The 18,256-nt window shown below is 47.4% G+C and overlaps 2 protein-coding genes across 4 annotated transcripts in view; one reads left to right on the forward strand and one right to left on the reverse strand.

Annotated features, from left to right (window-relative positions):
* The window catches only part of MYOZ3 (myozenin 3), a 10,456-nt gene extending 568 nt beyond the window's left edge, over positions 1–9,888 (forward strand). The window contains exons 2-7 of one of the 2 annotated variants that reach the window (XM_062587118.1): positions 1,400–1,486; positions 1,968–2,122; positions 2,503–2,577; positions 2,946–3,093; positions 4,197–4,365; positions 7,634–9,888. In XM_062587118.1, coding sequence (XP_062443102.1) covers positions 1,456–1,486; positions 1,968–2,122; positions 2,503–2,577; positions 2,946–3,093; positions 4,197–4,365; positions 7,634–7,796 — 741 coding nt within the window. In that variant the 5' untranslated portion in view covers positions 1,400–1,455 and the 3' untranslated portion in view covers positions 7,797–9,888. Of the gene's footprint in view, positions 1–693; positions 1,487–1,967; positions 2,123–2,502; positions 2,578–2,945; positions 3,094–4,196; positions 4,366–7,633 lie in introns of those variants that run through there. The other variant, XM_062587119.1, reaches the window with a different exon arrangement.
* Positions 4,019–17,989, reverse strand: RBM22 (RNA binding motif protein 22). 2 transcript variants are annotated; one of them, XM_062587117.1, is made up of 12 exons: positions 17,873–17,989; positions 17,435–17,488; positions 16,393–16,422; positions 15,232–15,364; positions 14,815–14,915; positions 14,446–14,618; positions 13,663–13,863; positions 12,979–13,143; positions 12,438–12,526; positions 11,788–11,919; positions 10,921–11,077; positions 4,019–5,346 (listed from the first exon to the last, which is right to left on the reverse strand). In XM_062587117.1, the coding sequence occupies exons 1-11, from the start codon at positions 17,924–17,926 to the stop codon at positions 10,947–10,949; spliced, it is 1,263 nt and encodes a 420-aa protein (XP_062443101.1). In that variant the 5' UTR covers positions 17,927–17,989; the 3' UTR covers positions 4,019–5,346; positions 10,921–10,946. The 2 variants fall into 2 exon arrangements, with proteins under 2 accessions (XP_062443101.1, XP_062443100.1); XM_062587116.1 differs by lacking the exon at positions 4,019–5,346 and having other exon boundaries at positions 9,827–11,077; positions 17,873–17,988.
* Positions 17,990–18,256: the final 267 nt, after the last annotated feature.

An 18,256-nucleotide genomic window follows, 5' to 3' on the forward strand; every position in this document is an offset into this window, starting at 1 on the left:
CCCGCGGCCAGCCTGCGCCCGGGGGGGCTGGGTATTTTAGGTGAGTTTGCATCGCTGCAGTCCCTGCTTTGCAAAGGCAGGGCTGAGGGCTTCCCGCGGCAGGCGGCTGCTGGAGCCTCCCCGTTGCCAGTCCTCGGCCCAGAGGCTGGAGGAAGGGACATATCCCCAGGCTGGGGCCACAGCACGGCTTGGGCCGAGAGGGAGGCAAGGCCAGCCTGGTCCTGGCGGGGGAGAGCCCTTGCACGGGGCAGGGGGCATTTCCAAGCGGTTCTGGGGAAAGGGGCCGCATTCAGGACCCCCTGCGGGCTGTGACCCCTTTGTCCAGTGGGGCCAGCCTTGGCCCTGGCCTGAGAGAGAGGAGGACAGGTGGAAGCTAAGGAGCAACCCAGCCCCTGCTCCTCGCTGCAGCGCCCGGTGAGCCCTGCGAGAGGGCAGCGGCATCCGCACGCCCCGGGCACGGCACAGCCCCTTGCTAGGCTAATCAGGGCAGGCATCCGCGGGCTCGCGCGCTCTGCAGGGTCAGAGTTACACCTCCCGCTCCAGCCAGGTCAGAGGCTTAAAATAGCTCCTGCTAACTTGGAGCCGTGGCACAGGTGGCAGCCGAGGCCCCTGCTCGCCCGGGAGGGCTGCACGGCCCCGGGGGCTGCGTGCAGGGCTTGGAGAGGTGCTGAAGGACACTTCCAAAGACTGGCTGGCACGCACTGAGTGACAGCACCCAGAGGTGCCAGGCACAACGGAGGACACCCCTTTGCTCGCAGCCCTCCACGTTAACCAGGGAACTGCCCGCTGCAGGGTGCCAGGAGAGCACCTTGGTGGGAGTAGCAGTGAACTGTGCAGCACGCTTCTGGACAGGGCCATGCTGTCTCTCATTTCCCAGCTTGAACTGAGGAGCAGCTGTGGTGGACAGACTACCATTAGGAGCAGCACCAGAGCTCCTCCCAGACAGCTAGTGGAGAGTAACGCAGGGATGGTGTTCTACAGAGAGATGTTAAACACAGCAAACAGAGCAAGACAGGCAGGGAAACTCCAGGCTAAGGTATCCAGAGTCCAGAGGCAGGAGGTGCAGAGGAGGAGGCTCTTGCATGAGCAGAAAGGACCGTCTGAAACTTAGCTGTGACTCAGCAGAGGGTCAAGGGCCACTTTGCTCATCTTTGCTGTGCTAGCGGCTGGCTACTGGGGTCTTACAGAGCCCCAGTACAGCACAGCATAAGTCCTTTCTTCAGCTATTCTCCAGAGGAGACTCATTGAGCTGGCAATACTTGGGTGTTCTCCAAGCCCAAGAGGGAAAACCTGGGCCCCAGGACACAAAGCCAAAGCCTGGCCTCTCCTTGCAGCACACCTCAGGGTTGACACATCCCTGTGCTACAGCCATCATCAAGGGGCTGCCTCTCTCTTCCAGCTGGACAGGAACCAGCCCCTTTCCACAGACCCACACCAGGAGCGTGACAGCAGGCGATGACCATCGTGAAACTGGGACCGGGAGATGGTAAGGAACATCAGGAGGTCCTACAGTTCCCAGGGCAGCAGGGGGTGTCATTCCCCATGCTGAGGGGCTGACTCCAGCTCTGGATGGAGCCCTTAACCTAGGTCTCCAGGATGTTGGTTCTTGGTCCCCTCTCTCACTACAGCCCCAAGGCTGCTCATGCTTGTTGAGAGCAGGAGTCCACACACTACACGAGGAGAGGTTGTCTTGAGCCTCTGAACTTCAGATAACTCCCTGCTGAATGCCCACACCAAGGAAACACCAGTCACTGGTGCAGTTCCCACGCGGCCGAAATCGCGCGGCTAAGGTCACAGGGCCGAGGTCTGCAAGATGCAACCCCCCCACACACGTGCGCGAGGGGCTGGTACTGGCTATGCCCAGCCAGAGTGAGGGGATACTGCTGTTCTCTCCTCACCTTGAGTTTGGGCATCCTCCATGCTACAATGGCCTCAGCTCCCGATGTGTTTCCCCCTTGTGTCCTCAGCCCCCCGGCTGGATCTGGGCAAGAAGGTCAGCACACCTCAGGATGTGATGATAGAGGAGCTGTCATTGCAAACGAACCGGGGCTCTCAGCTCTTCCAGCAGAGGCAGAAGCGGATGAAGCGCTTCATCTTCGAGTACCCCAGCGGCTACAGAAAGGTGGGTCTCCTTGTCGCTCCTGGCACCCCACTTCCAAGCAGGATGGTATTTCTGCAGCTTTCACACCTTTTGTAGGAAAGCTCTTCTCCATGGGGCTCTAGGTCTTTCTCAGCAGGACAACCACACTCAGGTAAAAGCAGTATGTTTTATGAAGACAACCTGCAAAGCCCAGGAGCCTATTGCTGGGTTCAAGGGCTCATGGCCAAGCATAAGAGCTTCCCCAGGTTAGTCTGCAACTAAGGGAGAAGGGAGGGAAGCAATCACCTGGTGGACTGGATGTGAAGGATGGCCAAACATCACATTTAGGGACAACAGAAGAGCAAGGGGATGGTTCCCAGTCTCCTCCACACCCTGCTAACCTCTCTCCTTTCTTCCTGCAGCTCTCAGGGACAGGGGCAGGTGAATCACACAGCATGGAGAAAGGCTACCTGGAGGGAATGGCAAACGAGAGGATGGTGAGTAGGTGGAGAAGCAGTTGCTGACCCAGGCTCAAGTGTGACTGCTCAAGGGTGACTGATGGCACCTCTGGGGCTGCTGTCTCCAGCTTCTGCACAGGGCTCTGGGCTTGAATGAGGTCCTTCTGGACAAGCATTGACAGCTCCCACTTGCAGGCTCTCTTAAAAGCCAGCACAGCTGCTGAGAGGTGCTTTCAATAGCATCCTCTGCTGAAGATGTCAGGCTGTCTGATTGCTTTGCACTCCCTTGGTCAATAGGAATGCTTCCCTGCTAGCATCATGCTTTCTCCAGTGAGCCCTGGCTTAGGCAGCAGAGATGAGCTGCCCTGATGTCTCCCCCAGTGCCCCACTTACTCTCTCATCTGCAGGTGGGTCACAACACTGAGGGCCAGCAGAGCTACCACTCCGAGCTCCACGTGGCAGCATCAGCCCGAGGGGCCCCCCCCAAAGTGCCCAAGAAGACAGAGAAAGTCTTGCAGATGAGCAAAGCCCTCAACCCAGATGCTCTGGCCCCAGGTAAATGTTGCCTATACCACAAAGCTAACTTCACTGTGATCTTAGTGCAGAGCTCTAGAAATCCCCAGAAGGATCCCAGTGTTGGGGGACGCCACATGGGAGATGGGCAAGGCACTGTAGTCTATTCCTCTGAGGCCTCTAAGGCATGAGCTTGAGGCCTGTGCTTTTCACCTTACACCATCACTCAATGTCTGGCCAGCCTCCCTTGCTGGAGTCTGCGCTGGTAAGAGCCACCCACCCAGCGCTGAAACAAGTTTCTTTTCTCCTATTTATCCATAAAGCACTGTACACACTGCAGGAGCTGCGGAAATGGCAGAAGGAAGCAGTCCTGCAGTGCAACCTCAGGAATGGGCGGTATCTGCCCTCTGGGATGTGGACAGACAGAATACAAGTTGTACAGAGTCTCCCTGCATTCACCGCTCTCACAGCACACTGGTCTGAATCCCAGTCTCTGGGTTATTTTTCTCCAGGCCCTGAGGTGCTCCCAGGCATTGCCCTTCTCCAGCGCTCCTGCAGGACAGCCCTATTTCTTAGCATTTTGAAAAGAGTACTGTGGCACAGCACAGCAGCCCCGGCCACCGAGGCAGCAAGCTGGGCCTGGAGGGAGCTATAGTGAGCTGCTTCATGCTGACGATCCTCCATATAACCATCCCACAAACTTTGGTGAAAACAACCAGTGCTGGTATGGCCTGTTTGAAAGAGCATATCAAACTACCTCTGGAAAAAGAATCTTTTTCAAAAAGGAAAAAAAAAAAAACTTAAAAATTATTTTTAAAGAGTTCAGTTCCATGACCAGTATTTAGGCATTTTGCCCCTCAGGTCTTCCAGGTTATCATTAAAATACATCATAATAGGGATTCGCATCTAAAAAAATACGTTTATAAATATATATATAAATAGAGATGTTTTTATAGATATATAAACATATTTTTATATATAGATGTGTATTTCCCCCCACAGCAGAAGGTCCTCCACAGCTGTGCAACAGCAGGACTGTTCCCAAGCTCACCCTCCCTGTGCAGGGAGGACCATTAGCCCTGGAGCACATTGCCAGAGTCTGGCTGCCGCTGCAGCAACAAAAGCTCTCTCTTTCCCAAATGCAGGCTACTCCAGCCCCCTAAAAGAAGTCCCCCCTGAGAAGTTTAACATCACTGCCATCCCAAAGGGCTACCGTTCCCCATGGCAGGAGTTCCTCAGTGAGAAGGACTACCTTGCGAGCGAGAGCCAGCCGCCTATGAAACCAACTCATTGGGACTTCAGAAGTTTCAACAGGTAACACTGGCCACGGGTCTGTCTGGGGCTCAGACACCAGCCTGCGGGGCTCCTGGCTGGCTGTTCCTCTGCTAAGCCATTCTAGCTTCTAGCCTCTACAGCCCTGGAGTAAGGGGGGTGGAGGGCTGTGGTAGAGCAATGGAATGGGACAAGGCACATGGATCCCAGCTCTCAAAGTGAGACCTGCACTAATCCTGCTCTACCTTCCTCCTTGGGACTCCTCTGAAACAATGAAGCCTCAAGGAGGAACTGCACATACTAGCCTGCAAGGAAAAAAACACAATAAGTCGTCCATGTCCCCTTTACACACCAAAGGGGAGCAGGGAAAACAAAAAGGGCTCAGGTCAATCTTTTCCTGTTGCAAAAGTGCAAAGAAAATATTAGAAGTTCTGTTCTAGCCCCTCTGCAAAGGTCCCTGCTTCCACTAGTTTCCTGGCCCTAATCTCAGCTCTGCCACTGCCTTGAGCAGCCCTGAACACTTGATCTCATTGGGTAACCTCAGGCCGAGGGATGACTGCTGAAATCTGGGAGGATTTCTCCAGGACTCATTCACATGGTCCTGGAGAAGGAATCACTGCAAGTTCCCAGCCAGCCTCAAGTCTGGGCTGAGCAGAAGAATGGTGCAGTGTTAAGTCTCATAGTTTTCTTAAGGTATCCAAGAGCTGCTGGAATTAGTGGGAGGCAGAAGGTTAATCTTTCCAAAAGGTGCTAAGAGGGCACCAGATTCCTTCCAAACACATCCCCGAGACTGAAGTTTCCAGACATGCTACTAGTAGCTCAGCAAGCTGGCAAGTGGAGCTGGCAAGCTCTGCATCGTAAGGCTGCTTCCAACAGAGCACTGCTGGTGTGCCTCCCTAGAGCTCCAAATTACACTAGGGTTGAGATTAGGATCCCGCTGCAGAAACTCTCCAGGAAAGTCAACTCTCTGGAAAGGCGTTTGGTGAGGACTCAGGAGAGGGAGTTCTGGTGGTAGCAAAGTACCTGCAACACAAGGTAGAGTAATGAGAATTTAACTTTTAAAATGAGCATCTTCTCAAGGAATCTGAAAACTAAGGCTCTCCTGCTCACTGGAAACTTCTTTCATGAAGATGAGAAGATGCTAGTCCTGGTAGCCTGGCCAAAGTCATCTTACAATAGGCAAACTGTGAGTGCCTGGACTCCCACTGAAGTTCCCTACCGGGATACAGCATTATTCCCACTTCAGACTGTCTACAGCAGTGGTGGACCTCTGCAGATAGCAACCTTACTGAAGCCTCACCATGCCTGGATTTAAATCACATGGAGCATCACTGCTCTGCTTTGAAAACTTGGCAGAAAGGCATTGCAGGGGGGACTAGCAATGCTTCCACACTGAAAATACAGCTCTGTGCCATCCCAAAGGGCAGAGATCAACCTGAACCTGGGCAGAAAAAAGACAAGGCTGCCACTGTCCCTTTGCTGCTCTCTGATATTCTTAGCCTCAGTGTTGGAGCTTTGCCCTAGTGCCTGGCATGTTGTATACTTACAACCTATGTATTTCCTCTCTTCCATACCATCTCCAAGGAGGCTTTGATCCCCATGCATCTCTGTACTGAAAGTGTGACAGTACTCTGATTAGCATTGGAGCAGGAAGGAGAGAAACAAGAGGGAAGGGAAGAGATGACAGGGTTAGCAGAAGGAGAAGCAGCCAAGAGAAAGCAGGCTGCAGCCCAGTCAGCTGCTTGAAGGAAAGTGTGGAGAAGTAAAGGGGCTGTATTAGCAGTTTCCTTATGATCTCTTTCCAGGTTATTCAATTATCTCAAAGTTTTCTGGTGCAGTAACATCACACGAGGTGCTGCTGAGGGGGAACAAGAAGCTGCGGCAGACACTTGGCCCTCTTCTTTCAACATTTAGCCATGTTCCTGCCTCAGTATTTATTTACGGACAGGGACTGAAGCAAGGACACGTTTCTGAATAATGCTTTAGCCTGTACCATTTCTCCCCTCTCACATGCTGCCTTTCTATTTAAAGTCTTGAACTGTTATTTAATACAGATGGATGCTAATTTAACACCAAGTCTCTTGCCACCTCCTCTAATTCTTCACTGAGGCATAAAGAAGCAGAGAGCCAATCCACTTTTAACTGGGTTTTTATGATCCTCCAGGCTGTTGGCTTTTAAATCACTTCTCAGTTCATCAAATACCAAAATGCAGAAAAACACACGTTTTGGACCAAATCAGCTAGTGAGAAGCCAGCAGTTTTGCCTATAGCAAGGTGAATCCCAGCACAGCTCACATTTGTCATGGGCTAAGGGGAAGTTCACCATCTCAACAGCAACTGCATTAAAGCAGACTAATTTATTTCTAACTTTAAAAATTCAGGTTGTGGTGCAAAGATATCCAGCTACTTTGCTAAGTAAGCTATGCCACCTTGAGAGAGAGTGAGAATACAGCTTTGAAAATGACTGCCTTTTCCCAGATAGGGAGAGAAGATCTGAAACATCTCTCTCTCATTTACCTTTTCCCTGCTTATTTCTCCCTAGGATGCTGTTGCAAAATAGTGCCACATTATTCACGTTAGAACACTTCCCAAAGCAAACCTTCCCAGCTATGCCTCTTTGCTAGATCAGCCTACGTGAACTGCTCCAAAACCAGCATTTCCTGGCTCTTCAGGGGTCTGGTGCTCTATTTCTCAGTTCCTTTTCAAGTTTCTCCAGAAAGGGATGGCAGTTCTTGCCCCTACACTGCTCCTCATGTTAGTCATAGTTCAAAAGGAGCTGTCCCAAAATGCAGACTGGAGTGAAGGCCAAGAGAAAGACATTTGCCTGAACATGTGCTAGAGCAATCAGGAGGCAGCACTAACATAGCTCAGTCCTTAGCTGAATACATTCACTGCAGATGAGTCCCCTTTAAATATCAGTGGGCTTGTCCTTGTCACCTGCTCTCCTAATCTGATCCTTTTCACAAACAGCACATCTCTACGACTGTTGGTAGAGCCCGTAAAGAGACTACGGCTTCCCCTCTCCCCAGCACGGCCACTAAAACTCGTGCACTGCAAGGCACTATGCAAAACCTGCCAAAGCTTCAGTTTAGGTTCTCTCTGTACAACAGAAGTATCTTGCTGGGCTAGCAGAAATTACAATGGCATCTTAGGCAGGAAGAAAAGCACTGTCATTTGCTGCAGGTCTTAAGTTGTTACTAGGCTCATAAGGAGTAAAAAAGTCCAGACTTGCTTTTTCTGTCCCTCACCATTACAAACATGCACAACCTCTCTCTGTGATGAGCTAAGTCTACTTTTTCTTGTGATGCAGAACTCCCATCCCGTTTGACAGAGCTCAAATCACTGATGTGTTCTCTACGCCTGCAATGGAGTTTGATAACCTGAGCGCTCTGGAGCTGATTTCCCACAGACCCAACTTCAACAGAGCACCGCAAGGTTGGGTACGGATTCTACCAGAGAGTGATGAGCTGTAATACACTCCCTTCTCCATTGCCACAGATGCTTTTCTTGCTAGACTCAAACATACTTTGCACAGTAGGGCAGAAGGCAGTAATTATTCTTGCCTATGCACTTCATGAAAGCCAAGCTAGTGGTCTCAGGTTGTCATCTTTTTCCATGGGATTTGAACAAGCTCAAGTTTGGGACCATTTTGAATGCCTCTCATACTAGCCATTGTCACAAGGGCACTTAGCACTAACCTAACGAGCCAAGTTCTCATCTTTAACGTAAGATCCCTGTAAGCTCCCGTAACCATCACGGTACAAAATATCCTGTACAGCCTGTCCTCTCCCCTACGTTGTGGAAAATGACAGAAGCACCAGCTGTAACATACAGTTGTCTTGCTGCTTCTTCACTGACACACAACACCAGCTTCAACAGGTGGTGCCTTTGCAGAGAAATTCCATCTTAAGGACAACTCTACATCTGTCATTCTGGTGAGAGGAGGCGATAATTGAAAAACATTCGCAAAACAAGTTACTAGCAGCTTTGGCGTGTTAAAAACCATTACCCTGGGCTTGGCTGAAGAACAAATGCTGAACTGGGCATTTGCCTGTTTACAACATACATACAGCACAACCTGGATATATGGGAGGGGAACAACATTGTGAGTTGGAAACCTGTGCCACAAGCTTTCTCCGCAAGCTGCTGGATAGTACTTTACAGTTGTCATTTGCCCTTTCCTGTCTGCATGCCTTGCTTGAATATCTAAGCAGTTGGTTAAGATATGCCAGATTTGCTTTAAACAGTTGGTCAATAAGGATCAGGCCCTGTGTGGAGCAGGTGCATATCACAACTGCACCGGTCTGGGGAGTCCGCAAGATACTGCAGGTGCCAGGATATACCAGTAACTTAAATTGGAAGGAAGAAAAGCCCAGTCATGTCTCCACAGCAAGGACAGGCTTCTCCACGAACACAAAACAGTCAGCAGTGAGGTTTTGACTGCACAAACTTTTCCACCAGTGACATGCAATAGGATGTGCAGTAATGACAGCATACAGGACAGTCACCAGGAACATTTGGAAAACCCTGCTTACAGCTAACAGAAATCTGTAAGTCTCTACATTTGTTCAGTTACTGTTGTCAGGTCCTTAATGTTATCCTTATTTAATTTTGCAAAACAGAGGAACATTTATTTTAATTAGGATAAAAATACTGTTGTTTTCTGCCACTATGGATAAACCAGGCAAGTAAGTTTTGTATGTCAGTTGGTAAAAATGCAGTTAACAGTAGCGTTAACTGTAAAATGTATTTCTAGTACAGTGAAGACAGATATACAGGGGAAATCCCACATGGGAATTCTGCTCTAACAACACATCATTCAGAAGGAAGCTTTCATTCCTCTGTTCTTCCCCCCAAAACACAACAGGACAAACTAACAGAAAAATGGTCTGCTCCATAAGTATTAAAAACTTATGATGCCCAAATACTGTCCAGTTCCAAACTCATCTCCTTCTCTCATATCCATCAGCTAAAGAATGCGTACACCTCTGGGGACATGGCTGGAAAAAAAAACAAACAAACTAGCCACAATGTATAGCTTGCCTGAGTTTGAGATCTGTCTCACTGGTGCTCATGGGCACTGACTGAAGAGAGTCAAGCGCAGAGAATGGCAAACAATGCAGCCCTCCCTTCGGGGTCCATCAGCAGGGCCTCAGCCTGCCCTGTAACACCACCCTGGCACGAGCTCTTACCCACAAAAGCTAAGTACCTGTGCTCGAAGCTCAACTCTTCTCCAGAGAAGGAAGGTCCAAGTGCCAGCTACGGCCCTGGTGTCACGTATGTTCCTATACCACAAATGAAAGCCCTGCAGGCTGAAAATATCAAACAAGTCTTTAGTGGTGGCTTCAGTGGGACCCAGAGGCTTGTACAGTTCAGTGCGCTGATCCAGAAGTGGACCCGCTGCCACACCGCCCTCCATACCTTCGCTTTGACAGCAAGACAAAAAAAAGTTGGACAAAGTCCTCAGACACCCTGCTTCAGGGAGCAGGGACTAGGCACAGCATTCAAAATTTCACACATTTTAATGTATTTTGTTTTAAAACAAATAAATGAGGTTTCAAAACAGGTCCCATCATGTTTTGTTTTACAGAAAGATACCCAGAGATCAATTACATGAAAGCAGCAGACATACAGATAATCTTAAAATCCTCCAGCCATGCCCATACACCCTACTCAACTGCAGACTCCATGCAGGACACAGGCACTCCTGGGCAAACACTACACTTGGAGCCACAGAAATAAGAGTTTCATGTATAATCAAAGCAGAAAAAATTCAGATCCACCTCACACTTTAAAGAGGCACTGTATACAAAGGCCTTCAAAGCCCTAATCATCCTCTGAACACAAACAGGACAACTTGCAGCTCCACTGTGGCCTGCCCCTGCAGCTGTCAGCAACACAACTCAATTCTCTGCAGGCCATGGAAGGGGGCTTTCATGAGGCTAGAATAAGCAGCTGTTAACCTATCACTCCAGGTCATGTCAGCACTAGCAAGGGACTATTTTCAAGATCTAATACCTTGCTCAGAAAATGTAGGATTAGAAAAGAATCACCAAAAAGTTTGTTTCAGTAAAAAGACAGAAAAGCAGTGAGTAAAACTCTAGAGCAATAGCAAGGTAAAGCCATGAATCTGGCACATCGGATCAGCTTGTTTTTCATCTCTCACTCAGTCCTGTAGTATCTCATTAGAATAATAAGTCATTAGTTACTAAACAAAGAAAAGAGTCTCTGGTTATGTTTATCTCTTCCATAGTGCTCATTCTGAGGATATCAAATGGGCTAGAAGAGGGTTTGCTTTTGTTTTTCCTGAAGTTTATTTCAAAAGTGTGCAAAACGGGATAAACAGACAGCACTGTAATTCTAGTACAACCGATCCATGGCCTGCTTCACAGCCCTTCTGTCTGTCCTCCTTCTCCTCCCTACCCCCCACCCTCCAAACACTAAGTAAAAGATTTGGGACATATCAATGACCTGATTAGCTAGCGGCAACACAGAGCTCAGCTTGCCCAGTGTCTGCAAGCAGGGAAGTAAGGCTTTTCTATTTTGCCCACAGCTCAACATACGGCGCTACTATGGTAACTAGAAAATAACATTTACTCAAATGATGAAAGCAGCATGATGTGCTAGGGACTGCTGTGCTTTCCTGCATGGGCACCCATCCTCTGGGGATCTTGAGAGGGGTAGTGAATGGGGCCTGGTGCTCTCATGAAGGGTGGCGGGGGCCCCATGGCATGGAACATGTGTGGTCCAAAACCTGCAGACAAAACAAAGATGCCAGGTTCAAACAAAGCAACAGAGCAAGCAATGCAGAATCTGCTTACACAAAGCTAACAGCCTGAGAGCCACACCTTAGAAACAGTGCGTATCCCCCCAGATTTTTCAGATCCCCAAAATTCCCCTCCTCTCCTTCCAGTGAAACTAGGGGCAATCCTTACCCAACATACATTTTTGCTCACAGATATAACCTGGTGGGGATGTACTGGCACAGTGATCTATAATCCCAGTCTAAATGCTTTCTACTCAGCTATGAAACAAACCAAACACATCCACAGCAGTCAAGTATATCAACAGTTTCCTTAAGTCCCACAGAAAGGTGGTCTCCAGATAGATACATACACATAGCTAAAGAGATTTGCGTTCAATTATCTGTACACTAACACTTCAAAGTTCAGGTCAATGTGGTGCTTATACAGCCAGTAAAAGCACAGAGCAGGTCTCAGTACCACTAACAGAAACCTCTGATTCACCCACAAGCTTGCAAGTGAATACACACCACAGATACCTCAGCTTAATCGAGCTGCGCTGACAACTCATATCATCAGTTTAGACTGCATGATTAGGAGTGAAGAAAATCAACACCGGGCACACATAAGCCACAGCCCAGCTGAGCAAGGACTAAATCTCCAGTCCACTGTGCTGGTGCACCAAGTTAGATGTCCCCACCCAAAAAGGAAAAACAAGTACCTGGAGGTGGTGGCGGAGCAATGCCAGGAGGAGGTGGCAAGGCAATGTTAACTACGGCCGGAGGGCCACTCGGAGGTAGGTTGAAATAATTCGCAGAAGCCTCTTCTTCTGCAGCTGGAGGTGGGGGGAGAGCTGCAGCAGAATACAGTGTGGTTACTGGAAATCTCTCTCAATCAAGAAATGCAGAGGTACCTGCCTTCAGAGAGGAGCCACAGTGAACTCTCCCACAAGGACAGACTGCTGCTATTTGGGCATATCTGAACAGAACTGAGAAGCAGGACTGCACTGAACCTCCAGAACAGTCGTCATATTCTCCATGTGAAATTGGCTTTGCTTTTTCTATCATTCAACACTCGGTGCATTAGGAATACATCCACTGGGTGTTGAAGTGCGAGTCACCAGTATCTCTGACCTAAATTACTTAGCATTAGCTTTTCACCCATCACACAAGGAGGCCTCTTTTCACCAAGAACTTGCTCTCCAGTGATCCCAGCAGGGTCTACTTGAGACATCCTGTCAATAACTGGTCTGAGCTCACCAGTGCCTCTGATGTCCCAAACCTCCAAGACCAAAATAGCAGAGTTTAACTGCAGTCTCTCATGGTAGCAGGTCAGCATTAAGTCTTTCAGAGATGAAAACATCTCCCTTACCTCCAGGGAGTCCTGGAACTGGCTCCAGCTTTATCCCAGATTCTGTAGTTCCTTCCTTGTCCTTTTCTTTTCCTCTGGCTGCCTGGGACCTAAAATCCAGACAAAAGTTTGAGAATAAAAACAAAACAAAAGGTAGAACAAGCAGATATTAACACCACAACAATTTCAGATTATCTAACCTAGATCCATTGCTTCAGACCAAAGATAAAATTTCACAGAATGTCAGCAACAGCCAATACAGAGTGAACTAAAAAATCTTTTACAGGAGCCAGATGAGAAGTCAATCTACAGCAACTCAACCAGAAAACTCCCAACACAAATTACGCTCCAACCCAAATCCCACTGCTGAAACAACAAGACTGTAAGAGGATCCCTGCTATTTATTAACTCAGTGTCTATCCCAACCCATCAAGACCGCATAAAATGGATTAAGGACCACACCTAGATTCGAACCCTTTTGCCCATTTAAGAATCAAGTCTCCAGAGGACAGTATCCACAAGGCATCTGAAGAAATAATGCTCCTCACCACCCCACACTCACCTCCCCCATTTGACATTGAGCCTGCGACCATTGACGATGAGTTTGTTGAAGGATTTCTCAGCAGCCACTTCTGCAGCTTGCCGGGTGGCAAACTGGATGAAAGCACACTGTTGCCTCTGTACTACAGTTATTGTCCGAATTTCCCCAAACTGGTAGAAGTGATTTCTGCATGGAAAAAACACGTATTAAACCCCACTCCTCCTACCAACAGGGCATATAGCACAGTAGGATCTCATGTGTTCAAATAAATGTGCTCAGATCCTTTCTTTTCTCCATCACCAGTTCAGACCAGCCATCAGAAATGATGACCCTTGCCCCTCTGTAATTACAGAGCAGTAAAAATTCTGGTGCAGCTTTTCCCAGAGGCTAACTAGAGAGTAGTTATGGGATCCTTCTGTAAAAAGCACAACATGGTCTCCTCAAGAGCTCAGAGGATGACTCATATTTAAGAAAAAAATGTTAATCAAAGCACATAAATATCCTTATCCTGTCCTCCAAGGAGCTGGAACTCCTCTGCACTCACCCACTAAGCAGTTCCCCATTATGAGAAACTGAACAGGATTTTTTTTCCCACAGATGAGATCTCCACAGTACAGGAATAATTCTGGCAGAGAATGCTCTGAAGATTCCATAATTAAGGCATCAAGTTAAAAAGTAAGGAGTAATACAAATGCACCAACACACCTGAGATCTGACTCAGTGATAGTATCTCCGAGCCCTCCAACATACAGTGTAGTAATAGTCTTATCATCAGGGGGGTCCAGACGAGGCATAGTTGATGCTCGTTTCAGAAGTTTATCAGCCACAGGGTCATTAATTCCATAGTAACGATCTTTGATGTTCTGATCAGCCAGAGGATCATCTGGATCTGTAGGCTTCTCGTGTCTATGTTTCAGTAAACGCAGCATTTCATAATAGCACAATCACAGCTACATCAGATTAAAATGACTGCTACCTTCCCTTTGAAAGATTGCTTATATCCTTAAACCTATTCACACAAACATCTTAAAATGGAACAGAGAGCCCCAAGAATTTAAATTGCAGCTATCATCATATTATAGCTTTGGCTGCTTTGAGTTCCAAATGAATAGCACTCCCGAGAGCCCAACATTCAATACTACAAAATGGAAGAGCTGGATTTCAATCGGCCTCTTGTTCAAATACAAAGATCACTGATTGAGGGGGCTGCGCCATAAAGGGAAGAAATGAACTACGCAAGAGAAGAGCTGCATTCACTGCTTCAGCAGAACACTAGACCACGCTGCACATGCTTAACGAGCGAACTTGCCACAACAAGGACTCATTCACTGGCGCGACACGCCAACTTGCAGCAAGTGTCACACTGACACCACTGACACTCATCACGGTGTTACATCTCCTCTATTGTGGCACCTCTTGTTTTTCAAACCCTGAGGGACCCATATCTGACCAAGAAGAACAGATTAACTGTTTAAGCTCTATCCGTACCTGTAGGGACATTCTTCTCCCCTCTTGCATTCTCCTTTTACCCAGAAGGAACAGATGTGAGGACGATTACGTTTATAGTAAGGTGTGGTCCGAGCCAGCTTAAGCAGCATGTCACTTGTGGAAGTAGCTTTTCCTAGCGCACCAACTGGCCTAGTGCCATCAGAGTTGGATATCTAAATAATAGTTACAAGACAAAAAATTAGATATAGATCATTATAAAAAACTAATACACAGAATTGGAGCAATTTTAAGATTGAGAGATTTTAAGATGACCTAGGTCGTTTCTTTTTAGAACAAGTGAATTTGGCCCCCCTTCTTCCCTACACGCACCAACAAGCACAGAGCATGATTATAAATAGATTTCTTTACCTCTCTTTCCATGTTTTGGGTGTAGTACTCTTTATTGACATCAGATTTAGGCATTTCATCCTTAAGGGAGAGTCCTGCATCCCGGACTTGAATAGGCAAACCTAAAATTAAAATAAAATCAAATCCATATTAAGCACAAGTTGAACTGTGAAAATAATTATTACAACCTGCATTAGCCTGGTGTGTTATACACCAAACATGTTCCTTAACCTCAGAAGGGATTTGATCATTGAGACTTGTTCTCCTCAAAGACTCAAAGTCAAGAGAGACAGCTGTGCCAGTTACAGGCTTATGTTCACCAACTACAAGAGGCAAGCAGAACTATATCACATCTCAGTTTCTTTTTTTTTTCCTTTCTCTCTCTCTTTTCTTTTTTTTTTTTGGGGGGGGGGGGGGGAGGGAGGGGGGTACACACACCATATTCCAGGTCAAGCAGACAGGTTTGACAGACATTCTTGAGCTTGCTGCATGTTTGACACACTTCTGTTTTCTTAAAACGCATACGAACACCAGGGCACCAGCGAAATACTGTGAAAGGCCTGGCACAAATCTGAAAGACAGAAGAGAGAGACTTGTATCACTATCACACAGCAATGAAATCACCAAACACATCAAATCTTTTTTGACTATGAGTCCATCTTCATCATCTTAATGCAAGATCCGGACAAACAAACTTATGATCTCACGAAGTATTTAATCTGCTTTGGTGTCTTTATTCTGACAGAGAAAGTTTTAGGAGGGACTTTTTTGAGTTGATACAATATCTGAATGCTGAAAGCAAAGCTACACAAAGGAAAAGAAGTTCTTTATTCCAAGAGATGTCACCATAGAGCTGTAAGAGGCAAATTGCCAATGGTTTCTAAATTGAACATCCACTGGCATAGCAGCAAGGCCAGTAAAAGGTGACAGAACTTTTGACCCAGAAAAAAGATAACTACTATCTATGATATCTGTTTGAAAGATGTATCCACTTTCACTGTATGTGCAATCTGAGGAAGGAAAGCAAGATTTCAGCACATACCTTCTTCCTAACTCAGATGACAATTGGTAAAAGAGAAAAAAAGGGGAAAAAAAAGTTCTTCAAATCAAGACAAAGTATTCTATTTTATATTTCTAGAAGACAGCACTAAATAGTTCTACCTCTCTGTTAGAAATAAACCTGGCTTATTTCTTAAATAGCTAACACAAATCACTGGATGGGCAGGAAAAACTTATTCACAGCAAAAATGAAACTGCAGTTAAGAGTAAATATGAACAGAAAATAGGAGATCTTTTGAAATGTTGAAATACCTTTGAATATAGCACAACCAATATGAGCAAGATGTAAATCTGAAAAAAAGCTGACAGCAAATTCTAAAAACACACTCTTCAGGAATTTTAGTCCTGTAAGGTTAACCAATTTTGTCTAACAATGCACATGGTAGATTGATGCAAAAGTTTATGCAGTTATACAAATATATTAACTTATTAACCCAGATAAGGACTTTCCTGAAGGTCACAATTTTTTTAAAGTTAATATTTACTACTCATAGATGTGTGGCAGTTTAGATGTCAGTTCTTCAAAGACAACATGCATACCTTGCATTCTTTTCCGTATTTCTCTTTGGTCTGAAATATAATCAGAAACAGTAAAATAAAAGATATTCATTTGTTCAACATACAACTCTTCCCCATATATGATGTCATCAAAATTACAGCACAGTGTTTTTTCCCCTCTTATTTTGTATTTAGTCTTGTTCACCCCTGTGGCCTGGACTCAATCAGAATAGTCCTTGGCAGGTGAACAGAACAACTATAGGAAACAAAACAAAACCAAAAAAACCCACAAAACCCCCCAAAACTCTGTCAACTCATTTTTGGTTTGGATTTTGGAAGCACTCAATAAAACACACTATTACTAGATCAACCCCATGTATCGAGAAGAGTAGAACCCGTACTTCTAATAAAGAAAAACTGCAATTACGTGAAAATAAGCTAATCCTCAAGTATAATCTATATTGGTAGCCAATACCATATTCCACAAAAATTTCATAAAACATTTTTGGAAATCTTCAGTCTCCTTGGTAGAAAGGAAACACTGAAGGGAGAACACTTGATCCAAGTAGAGATCACATGCAACTAGATAAAGTTTAAATGTCCAAATAAAGATGACATGAAATGGATTAATCCATCTTCTATTGAAAAAGTCATAATAAAAGGATAAGGATTTGAATTACTGTCAAGCAACCCTCCATAAGTCAATCTTAAACTAGTTTTTACAGATGCCAATTCTAGAAACTGCATGAATGTATTTAATGTTTCAACATCTCACTCACCATCACACAATTTAACCACACCAAATCTTTGTTTTCTAGTATTTCCTGTGCTTTAAACGTTAGACAATTCTGTCTTATTCTCTACTTGTGTTACTGAGTGGTTGATTCTTAAGCCATGAGCCTAAAATCATAGCAGGACATACAAAAAAAGCAAGAATCAAGTTTTTTAGTGCAGAATTAATTAATTTAGAGTTCAAGTGCATCTCAACATCTCTTTCACTCAAGTTTAATTTAGCCTTCAGAACAGTTCTATGGTCACCACCACTGAACAGAGTAAAAGACTGCAGTGTCAATCAGGCACATACCATTCGAATATACGGGTTTTCTCCAAGACATGTCTGGCACAGGATAGGGAAGTCCTAAATCGAGCGAGAAGGAGATACAAAAATATCAGAAATTAGCAGCAGGCGCCCTCTCTCACCGCAACAGCGGCCAGAGCAGGTTCCGAACACTTCCGAGTTAAACCCATCGGACTGGAAGTCACGACGACCCCACGGGACGGCTGCAGGCTCTGGCGAGCCCCAACGCGCGGGAGCCGCGACCTGCGGGCTCTTCCTGCCTTAAGAGCGGCCCCTCCTGGAGCCGAAGCTCCGCAGGGCCCCGGCCCCTCGGCGCCGGCCTCCTCCAAGGCTGGGGCGCGGAGGGCCGCCGGGGAGGCCCGGCCGCCGGGCGCAGCGCCCGCACCTCCCGGCACCGCCGGCCCCCGTGGCCGCTCCTGGCCCCCGCGGAACGGCGCCGCTCACCGCGTCCTCCCAGTTCTGCCGGTTGTAGGTGTTTGAGCCCAACGACGTCGACATGGCCGCCGGCGCCGCTCCGCTCCCCGCCGCCGCCGGAAGCGCTCCTACCGCTCCGCCCCGGCAGGCAGCGGGGCCGGAAAAGCCCTGCTCCGCTTCCGGCAGGGGGGGGCATGCCGGAATGGCGCCAGCGTGTCGCAGGGGCGGAGCCGCTCTAGGCACTGCGGACCATAGAGCTCGGGTGGAAAGCCGTGGGAGCGCCTCTGCGGAGGGCGCGCCCACCGCGGAGGCCGGGGGGGGGGAGGCGGGGCGGGCGCGCCCACCGCGCAGGCCGGGGGGGGGGGGAGGGGGCGCGCCCTTCCTCCTAAGCGCAGAGTAAGCAGCGGGAGGGCG

This window comes from Rhea pennata, chromosome 14, assembly GCF_028389875.1.
Source record: "Rhea pennata isolate bPtePen1 chromosome 14, bPtePen1.pri, whole genome shotgun sequence".
NCBI classification, from domain to species: domain Eukaryota; kingdom Metazoa; phylum Chordata; class Aves; order Rheiformes; family Rheidae; genus Rhea; species Rhea pennata.